The sequence below is a fragment of the Astatotilapia calliptera genome, chromosome 19, assembly GCF_900246225.1.
Source record: "Astatotilapia calliptera chromosome 19, fAstCal1.2, whole genome shotgun sequence".
NCBI lineage: Eukaryota > Metazoa > Chordata > Actinopteri > Cichliformes > Cichlidae > Astatotilapia > Astatotilapia calliptera.
The window spans coordinates 25,685,061-25,695,560 of NC_039320.1; the positions used below are offsets into that span (position 1 = coordinate 25,685,061).

General features: G+C 39.7%; 1 protein-coding gene across 1 annotated transcript; it reads right to left on the reverse strand.

Moving 5' to 3' along the window:
* Positions 1-2,146: 2,146 nt before the first annotated feature.
* On the reverse strand, positions 2,147-4,960 carry LOC113012386 (C-type lectin domain family 4 member M-like). The gene is made up of 6 exons (XM_026152541.1): positions 4,875-4,960; positions 4,325-4,414; positions 3,861-4,127; positions 3,614-3,780; positions 2,511-2,647; positions 2,147-2,434 (listed from the first exon to the last, which is right to left on the reverse strand). The coding sequence occupies exons 1-6, from the start codon at positions 4,954-4,956 to the stop codon at positions 2,290-2,292; spliced, it is 888 nt and encodes a 295-aa protein (XP_026008326.1). The 5' UTR covers positions 4,957-4,960; the 3' UTR covers positions 2,147-2,289.
* Positions 4,961-10,500: the final 5,540 nt, after the last annotated feature.

Genomic DNA, 10,500 nt, shown 5'->3' on the forward strand with positions numbered 1-10,500 from the left:
GAGGAGGGAGACGAGGAACCATCATGGAAGGACAGGCCCCTGCACGGTATGTACCACCGGCAGATAGAGGAGGTGGCTGATATCCAGAAATCCTACCAGTGGCTGGACAAAGCTGGACTGAAAGACAGCACAGAGACACTAATCATGGCAGCACAAGAACAAGCTCTGAGCACAAGATCCATAGAGGCTGGGGTCTATCACACCAGGCAAGACCCCAGGTGCAGGCTGTGTAAAGATGCCCCAGAGACAATCCAGCACATAACAGCAGGGTGCAAGATGCTAGCAGGCAAGGCATACATGGAACGCCATAACCAAGTGGCCGGCATAGTGTACAGGAACATCTGTGCCGAGTATAACCTGGAAGTCCCGAGGTCAAAATGGGAGATGCCCCCAAGGGTGGTGGAGAATGACCGAGCTAAGATCCTGTGGGACTTCCAGATACAGACGGACAAAATGGTGGTGGCTAACCAACCGGACATAGTGGTGGTAGACAAACAGAAGAAGACGGCCGTAGTGATCGATGTAGCGGTTCCGAATGACAGCAATATCAGGAAGAAGGAACACGAGAAGCTGGAGAAATACCAAGGGCTCAGAGAAGAGCTCGAGAGGATGTGGAGGGTGAAGGTAACGGTGGTCCCCGTGGTAATCGGAGCACTAGGTGCGGTGACTCCCAAGCTAGGCGAGTGGCTCCAGCAGATCCCGGGAATAACATCGGAGATCTCTGTCCAGAAGAGCGCAGTCCTGGGAACAGCTAAGATACTGCGCAGGACCCTCAAGCTCCCAGGCCTGTCAAGGTCAACAGCATTTCAAGTAGGTAACACCTTGATTATTTTCTTTATTTAGTCATTATGTTGTAGATCTGCTCCTGTGTTTGAGATCATTGTTATATCACAGGGGTGGCCAACTCCAGGCCTCGAGAGCCGGTCTCATGCAGGTTTTAGATAACATCCTGAGTCAACACACCTGAATCAAATGATTAGTTCCAGGCCTCTGGAGAACTTGAAATGTTGAGGAGGTAATTTAGCCATTTAAATCAGCTGTGATGGATCAAGCACACATCTAAAACCTGCAGGACACCGGCTCTTGAGGCCTGGATTTGGCCACTCCTGTTCTATCACGACTCAGTCTGGCACAAGCTTTAGCTGTCAGACCTCTCTTTTGACCCCAGAACGATTTGGTACACAGAGGAGTTTACAGTCAACTCGACAGTGATTGCAAGGTGTCCAGGTTCTGTCACTGTAAAAGAAGCCCAAATCATCACCTCTCCACCACTGTGCTTTACAGTTGGTATGAGGTGTTTGTGTTGGGTTGGTTTGCTGTATTTGGTTGTTACTAAACGTGGCGAGTACATTTTGGACAAACATCTACATTATCCTTTAGATAGATATGTGAAACCTATGCTGTGCTGCCTTTTTTACAATTGCACTGTCACTTTTGATGTGTAGTCTTTTTTCTGTTTTTTGTTTTGTTTTGTTTTTCACTGAATGTTGGAGACTTTGTCACTTCTTAGCATGTGATCTAAGAAATGAATTCCCCCCCCCCCCTCAATGCAATCAATGTTTGTAGGATTTTGGAACTTAAAGATGGAGATTCATTAATGTTTCTTGATTTTTCTATGAGTGCTTCCCATATGGAAAAGATATATATAAATCTTACAAAGTTTGTATCCGTCTTGTGTGAAACTTGTATGAAAAGCATACAAGAGTGAAAACAGATATAAAATCCCTTGAAAAATTATATAAATGAAACTTATGTTTTGGATACTTCCTAAAACAATATATGAAAGTAATGAGAAAGTGGCCACTTTCATGAGTAAATCATATAAGCCTTATATGATTCACTATATGAAGTAGGCCACATCTTATGCAAGTCTTTTATAAGTTTTTTCTTTTCCATATGGGTTTCTTTGTGTGTAAACCTAGTTAACTTTGTTCTGACATCACTCTGATCTCTCCACACAATATTTTGATCTCTCTACACTGCCAAACACAATGAAACTGGGGCTCCTGTGACTCCAGTACACTGATGCTAATGTGGTACTAATGATCATAATGATTTAACTTGGTAGATGTACGAACTCCAGCACAGCAAATCTTTCTATTGGATGTAAGCGGATTATAAAACTCATGTGTCCATGTAAGATATAGAAATTTCCAAAACATTTTAATATTGTTTACTGAACTGTAATACACTTTTCATTGACTTTAATACAGTTTGAATGATACAAGTTTAAAAATGCCCCAAACATAAAACATATGAATCATTCCAGGTTTCTGGAGTGAATCAAGACTATCTTGATGGTACTTCACATATCCAGTCTAAGTTATGCCCATTGCAGTTTCCATCATAGCGGGTCTTCCAGGGATTAGAGGAGGAGTAAATGATAATCACACAATTTTCCTCCTCAACATTTGGTTCTCCATCCATCCAGTACCTGAGAAAAGGCGAGACAGATAATTAAGTGGAAATGATCTATAAAAATCTATAATTAATAATCTGTCTTTTCTTACCTTTGTTCCACCTCTGTGACATTATTAAGCCACACCCATGTCCCCACTGTCGCTATGTCAGTAAGACCAACCCAGAATCCGTTCACCCACTGATGAGGATTGTTTTTTAGAAGTTTGATGGTGTTACTCACGAATGCCTATGTGAGCAAAAAAAGAGAAAAATACATTTAAAATTTAGTCAATAAAAATTGTAAATTGCCTACTTACAAAACTGGCCACGATTGCCTGTGGGATGCAAATTATGCCAACACAGAAACTCCTAAACAGCCTTATGGCTACATTTAAAAATCTTTGCTAATCACTTTCAGTGACTATTGTCAAAGGAGCTTGCAAAGAAAAGCATCTGGACTTCTTTAAGTTGCTTGAAGACGTTTCACCTCTCATCCGAGAAGCTTCTTCAGTTAGCCACTTCACAAGCGCATGGCACAACACAGAAGAGCCACCTCCACAGGACAAGACTCAGCACTCCATCTGCATCTTAAGGATAAAGGTCACTCTTTCGAGGATGCCAATGTTCACATTTTGGACAGAGAGGACAGATGGTTTGAAAGAGGAGTGAAAGAAGCATCTATGTCCACTGTGAGCGACCATCTTTGAACAGAGGCGGGGGTTTACGACACCAACTCTCTGCCATCTTTAATCCAGTTTTGAGATCCTTCCCAGACGCCTTAACGCCCACTCACATGCTGGGCCATCTGACCTCAGGAAATCGCATGATAAGGTGGGGCCAGGTTTCACAATGAACACACCCGAAACTCTGGCTGATTGGGACCCACACCCAGTTTCCCACCTTGGCTCAGGCGATTAGAGGATCATCAGGGGGTCCTTTTGTCCCTCTGTGGGGGGTCACTCCCACTAGGTTTATATCTGGGACTCTCCACCATTTGACCTTAGAACTGAAGAAGCTTCTCGGATGAGAGGTGAAACGTCTTCAAGCAACTTAAAGAAGTCCAGACGCTTTTCTTTGCAAGCTCCTTTGACTACGATGACCTGGATGACTGAGAACCTTCACAGACATATTCAGTGACTATTGTATGTCTGTGGACGATGTATGTAGATAACTTATCTGTTTTCAAGCTTCTTCTCTCTTATTTTCAACCCACCTGCTCCTGTTGGTTATCAATCACAACAAGGTCAGAGCCACGACTAACACAGTCCACTCTGCTCTCATGCCAGTTCCTTTTGACAGCAGAGGACTCGGTGGAAGAGAAGAAATAGCAGGACGAGTTGAAAAGAATCCATCCAGGAGCGCATTTATCACAAGAGTTCTCTGAGAGAAACAAAGGATTTCTTGTCATTTCAGGTACTTTAATGTATTCAGAGTTCACAGATTAAAACAAAACTTCTCACCTAAAACTGATATGTTGGACTTTAGGTTTGTCTTCTCTATTTGCAGGGCTCCCATCTGTTTCTCATAACCATCATTGACGGTCTTCAGCTGCTCAATTTTCACCTTTACTTCTTTGTGGTTGTTGATCGCGCTCTCTAACGCCTTCTTGGCCTCCTCTTCGGCTTCGATCACATCGCTGTGGTTGCTTCGGAGATAGTCGAGCTCATTGAAGAGCTGTGTTACAGCTGGGTTGGAAATGTGCAAGGAGCCCTCTTTGACTTTGGCACCTACACAGGTAAGAGAGACAGATATATTAATATAATTAGTTCATCATTATGAAATGATTAGTGTTTTGAAATATGGAAAATGTGCATTTCCCCTTGTGTGGTTGCTGAGAGTTCAACAATTATTGTATTGGCTAACCAATATTGTTACACAACCAAGCACAAGTAAACAGTATCATCACATGAGCTGTTACACTCACACTTAATCGCAAAAACAACAGCGACTATCAGCAGCACAGCATTCAAGAGTCCCAAGCACAGTAAAACCCATCGATTAAATCCATCTCCACCTGCATGGTCAAACATACAAATTTTGAAAACAAAAAAAAGATTTTCAGATAAACACTTTTCATTTAAATCTGGTTGTTGACACTTGAAGATGATTCAGAAATGCAGCAAATAAGTAAAAAGCTAGAAATTAGACTGAAGTAACTCGGAAAAATATATTATAAAACTATCAAATTTAAACTATTAGACGTTTTATTCCCATCCTTTGGGCCATCTATTATTCTCCCTACGGCTTTACTAATGTGTAGGTAGCATAATGAATAATAATTATAATAAATATCACTTTAAAACTACAGTTATTTGGGCATAATACCACAAATTCTTCATTTGTTAAAAATTATACAACTACCAAAAAAATGTGAATACATAAAATCACAGGCTGATCTGCATTTATGAAGGAAAAGAGTGGGAAAACTGTAGAAATGCACAAAATAAAAATCAAATAGGAATTCAGTGCCATACCTTGTCCGGATATGTTGTAGCTTTTGAAGAAAACTGGAGGAAACGTTGGCCTAACTGATCTTGTCCTCTGTGAAGTCTCCATTGCAATGCTGCAGGTTCTGCCCACTGAGCTGCTTTCCCCTCCTTATATACAGACACAAGGCATGTCTCATGGACTCACATGCCTCATGAAGCCTTTATCATTTTGTCATAGACTAATTAATATGAAAACTCTCCCTAAACATTTTGGATTAATAGATAAAAAATAAATATATAAAGTCCCCATCAAATACACTGTGTGCACAATTATTAACCAAGTTGTATTTTTGAGGATTAATTTTCATTATGGATCAAGGACAGTGCTCTTGGTCAATCCAAAATGTTAATTAATCTAAACCCAAATGTTTAAGAATGTAAAAGTGAGGTTTTGTCTTTAAGAGAATATTTATATATATATGTGCAGAATTATTAGGCAACTAAATGAAAAAAATGAACATTTTCCCATCTCACTAGTTTATTTGCAAATGTTACAGTGAGAATAATAAAACAACTCAAAATGTACACTGTGTAATTTTGAAAATGTAAAATGTGTCAAAATAAAAAAATTTTTTTTAAAAATCAGTGACTAATATAGCCATCCTTCTTTTCAATCACTGTCACAAGCCTTCTATTCATGGAGTCTGTCAGTTAACTTTTTGTGCAGCAGCAACCACAGCCTCCCAGACACTTTTCAGAGAGGTGTACTGTTTCTTTTCATCCTTAAGGCCTTTACTGGCTAGCCATGCAGTGGAGTACTTTGATGCATGTGATGGAGCATTGTCCTGCATAAAAATCATGGTCTTCTTAAAAGATGCAGACTTTTTCCTGTGCGACTGCTTCTAAAAACTAACAGTAGGTTTTGGAGTTGATTTTCAGGCCATCTTCAACCTGAAGAGGTCCAACCAGCTCATCTTTAATAATACCAGCCCATACCATTGCCCCACCTCCACCTTGCCGGCGTTTAAGTCGAAGTGGAGCTCTGTGTCTGTTACTGATCCAGCCACTGGCCCATCCATCTGGTCCATCAAGAGTCACTCTCATCTCATGAGTCCATAAAACCTTTGAAAAATGTCTGTTCAGATATTTCTTGGCCCAGTCTTGACGTTTCAACTTGTGTGTTTTGTTCAGTGGTGGTCGGGTTTCAGCCTTCCTTACCTTGGCCATGTCTCTAAGAACTGAACACCTTCTGGACACTCTGGGTAGGTTGCAGTTCAGGAGCATGGCAGCACTGGAGGATAATGGGTTCCTGGTAGCTTCACGTTTGATTGTTCTCAAATCTTTGGCAGTTAACTTGCATCTTTTATGCTCAATGCGTTTCTTGCAACCCTGTTGGCTATTTGCAACAAAACGTTTGATGGTTCTGTGGTCACGCCCCAATATCTTTGCAATTTCAAGAGTGCAGCATCCTTCTGAAAGACTTTTTACAATTTTTGACTTTTCAGAGTCCATTTAAATCACTTTTTTTTGCCCATTTTGCCTGAGGGAGAGAAGCTGCCTAACAATTATGCACACCTTTATATAGTGGGTTAATCTCCTTAGGCCACACCCTCACTCATTATGCAAATACAGATCACCTGATACACTTAAATCCAATAAGCACTCAAGTTTATTCATCTTGAAGTTGGAAAATATGCGTAAAAAATATGATATGGCCAAAATACCCACTTGCCTAATAATTGTGCACACAGTGTATGACTGTTTACATAAAGAACTTAAATTACCTGTTAAGAACATAATTTCCAAATTGTCTCCAACTAACAACTTCAATCAAGAATGATAACCTGTTTTTAAAAGATGGTGTGCATAAGAACAAAAAATCAAACAATTACACTTACTAGACACTTTATTAGGTACACCTTGCTGGACTTTTGCCTTCAAAACTGATTGACGTCTTCATGACAGAGATTGAACAAGGTGCTGGAAACATTTCTCAGAGATTTTGGCCTGTGCTGACATGATAGCAGCTACTACAAATATGTTGGCTACACATCAGTGATGCAAATCTGTCATTTCACCACATCCCACGGGTGCTCTACTGGTTACTGTGGAGGCCATTTGAGTACAATGAACTCATTATGTTCAAGAAAACCAGTTTGAGATGATTTGAGCTTTGGGACATGGCGCGTTATCCTACCTCGTTCATGTCTGACTTCTGATATGAACAAGGCATTTCTAGAGTCAGAACTGGTTCATATCAGTTGTTCGTGGTTGTTCAAGTCAATATGTATGTTTACAACTATATACTCTATGTATAGTCCACTAATAGAAAAAAGCATCCACAGCTATAAAAGTGCAAAACCTTCTGCACCAGGCGACAAATAGGAGGCTTGTAAGTTGACCAGTGAACTCCCCACACACTACGACAGCTGAGTCTGATTGCACAACATCCATAACACATTTCCATTTCTGTTGCAATTTTCATGTAGGCTCATGCTTTCAAGCTAGCTTCAGAAGCTGAGGAATGAGCTCTTTTTTGGTCCCGAAGCCTGACGTGCCTGGACCTGTCTTCTCAGCATCCCCCTCAGTCCCACTGGTTACCATAATTGCTGCAAAACCACTAAACTACTGTGAACTGCATAATTAATTTGAGCTTGTACTGCAATAACTTATTAGTGATGTGGTTTTGAACTTTTTCATTACCAAAATACACAAATCAGTGTAACTTATATGTCAAGCGCATGTGTAAAATTCAGAGTGGCTTTATTGGGTGTGCCTGGACCCCCACTCACTGGATATTTTCTCATTTTACACCACTCTCTGTAAATACAAGAGATGGTTGCGTGGAAAAATCACAGTAAATCAGCGGTTTCTAAGATACTCAGACCAGCCTGTCATGCACCAGCAACCATAACACATCCAAAGTCACTGAAATCTTCTCTTTTTTCCTATTTCATCATTTGATGCTTCAGCAGGTCATATTGAGCATGTCTGCTTGGCTAAATCTCTTGAGCTGCGGCCGTATGATTGGCTAATTAGGTATTTGCTTTAACAAGCAGTTGAACAGGTGTACCAGTGACCAGTGATAGAAAGTAACCAGTGAATGTGGATGCCTACTGCCAATTTGTGCAGTCATCGTAAATATTAGAATATGTTCAGGACAAACTTGGAAAGACATTTTTGAGCCATTGAATAACCAAACAAATATTGCAAATTATACTGTGCTCTTACATAATTTATTAAGACTAATTTCAATATGGATGTTTTTTTATGTTACACAAGTGAAAAGATTTTTTTATTACTAGCTGTGAAAAAGCTTAATACTGTGCATGTACGAAATGTACTCCTTTCTTTTTTATGCAGTGGTTCTGACAGATGTTGAAATAATCTTAATTCTCTAAGTGCATGTTCAGCAACTTATATAGTTAACATTTGACCCAAAAAGAGGGAAATGAAACTTCTGGTGTCAAACAATAACAAGTGCAGTAACAACAGGGGTTATTAGCATTCAGCACTCCTGATGATCAATCTGCAAAAAATGGACATAAAAATGTTCCAATTTCTCAGTTCTCATTTCTTCTCTGGCATTCCTGTTCATCACTAACGCTCTGTGTCTGTGCCAGTCCATTAAACGTAAACTGGAATCCCTGATAACAGAAAATCAATTCAGTTCAGTTTTATTTATATAGTGCCAAATCACAACAGCAGTCACTGTTGTCACAACCTCAAGTCACTTTGAATTTGCGGTCAAAATATTGAAAACTACACCGAACGTGTCTTGGTTGCTATGCACTTACAGGTTTGTATATCTGAAAGTATTGTGGCCCATCTGATCTGTGGATCATAAAAGTACAACTTCACACACAGACAGGAGTGACTCAGTCACTAAATTATTTAAACATTATTGAAGTCCTGTCATGCTTTCAAGATATTCCAATTCCCATATATTATTTCCACTTGGGTGTTTTATTGAAAATATGCTTTCGTTTAAATGTCATATGAATCTTCCCTTGCCTCCTGCAAAGAAGGAATGTGAAACTGACGCCCTTCAGCCACTTATTTGGCACACAGTGTTTTACACATTACTGACAGAGCTAGGTATATTATACCCAATATAACATGAGTATCTTCCTCTTTAACCCCCCTCCCCAAAGGAGTTGTTTTACGTCTTCACAAGCCACCCGGTGGCCTCATATAGGCATACGGATGAGTGATGAATGCTCTGAACTTATATTATAGATACCCGGGATGTACAAATTTAAAAATGGTGAGCTGAGAGACTTTAAAACTGATAAGTATTTGTTTTGTTTTGTTATATAATTATTATTATTATTAGTAGTAGTAGTATTATGGTTTATGCTATTTGTATATGCACAGCATATTGTGAACCCAGGTTTTATGTTGAAGTGCATTATGGTAAATGGCCTGTATTTGTATAGCGCTTTTACTAGCCACTAAGGACCCCAAAGCGCTTTACACAACCAGTCATCCAGTCATTCACACACACATTCACACACTGGTGATGGCAGCTACATTATAGCCACAGCCACCCTGGGGCGCACTGACATTATAAATAAAGGTGCTATGGTATTAATGAAGTTCCTTTTCCTTGTACAAAAGAGGGCTTATATAACGACACAAACAAAATTAATTAATTTTCAAATCATTAATGTAAATAATGATATTGGTCCAAAATTCTTCACACCCTTGTGCTTTTAGCTTAAATATTTGTAAACCCGATCCGTCCTACAGGGTGTCGTGGTCTTTTTTGGTTTATGTAAGTATTCGCCCCCAAAAAACCTAGTTAAACAGAATTAAAATTAAAACCAACTTAAAATTATCTACTTAGCCTTGTCAGAGCTGTTAAAAGAAGGCTATTACTTAAAGTCACATATTTCCATATCCTCCCAATGACAGGCTAATTTAATGTACTTTTCTCTTGCCATACTGACTCATGCTGACTCCCATACTTTGCTATTACAGTCTCTAAGTGACCCCTTATGGGGCAAGGAAGAATCACTTTTTTCTCTGTTGTATTGCACAGTGCATCTGGGACTGTGCAGTGACTTGTATGCTGCTCACGTATACACTGATTAGCCACATAACATTAAAACCACAGAATGGACAGCTACAGTGAAAGAAGACGCTGATCATATCATAACACTGCAATGTTCTGCTGAGAAATACTGAGACCTGCAATTCACATGGATGTTATTTTGGCTCCCCCTGCAGGCCTTAAAAACAGCCAACGTGGAAGAGCTAAAAAGTGCAGTTCCACTAATGCCCACTTGAAGCTGACTCAAACAAAAAGAAAAGCCTCATAGACTCCCAGAACCAGAGGATGATTTAACAGATTGTTGTAATGCATGTGCTGCCTTAAAATGCAGTGATAGTTGACAAAGCTATAAAATTATTAGTCTGTCAGAGTAATTTATTAATCTGATAGTCCAGCAACACATGCAATAATTAAAATCAGTCAATCACCTTTTATGGTATCACCTTTAATCAATATTAGAGAGAGACTCCTGGTGACCTTTTACTGCACTACAGTTGAGAGTGTGTTGACATATGTCATAACTGTGTGGTAGGCTGCCTATACAGTGGCTGACAAGAAAAGAGTGCAAAGGGTGCAGAAGCATCAAAAGCAGAGCAAATACCTCAGGAAACCACT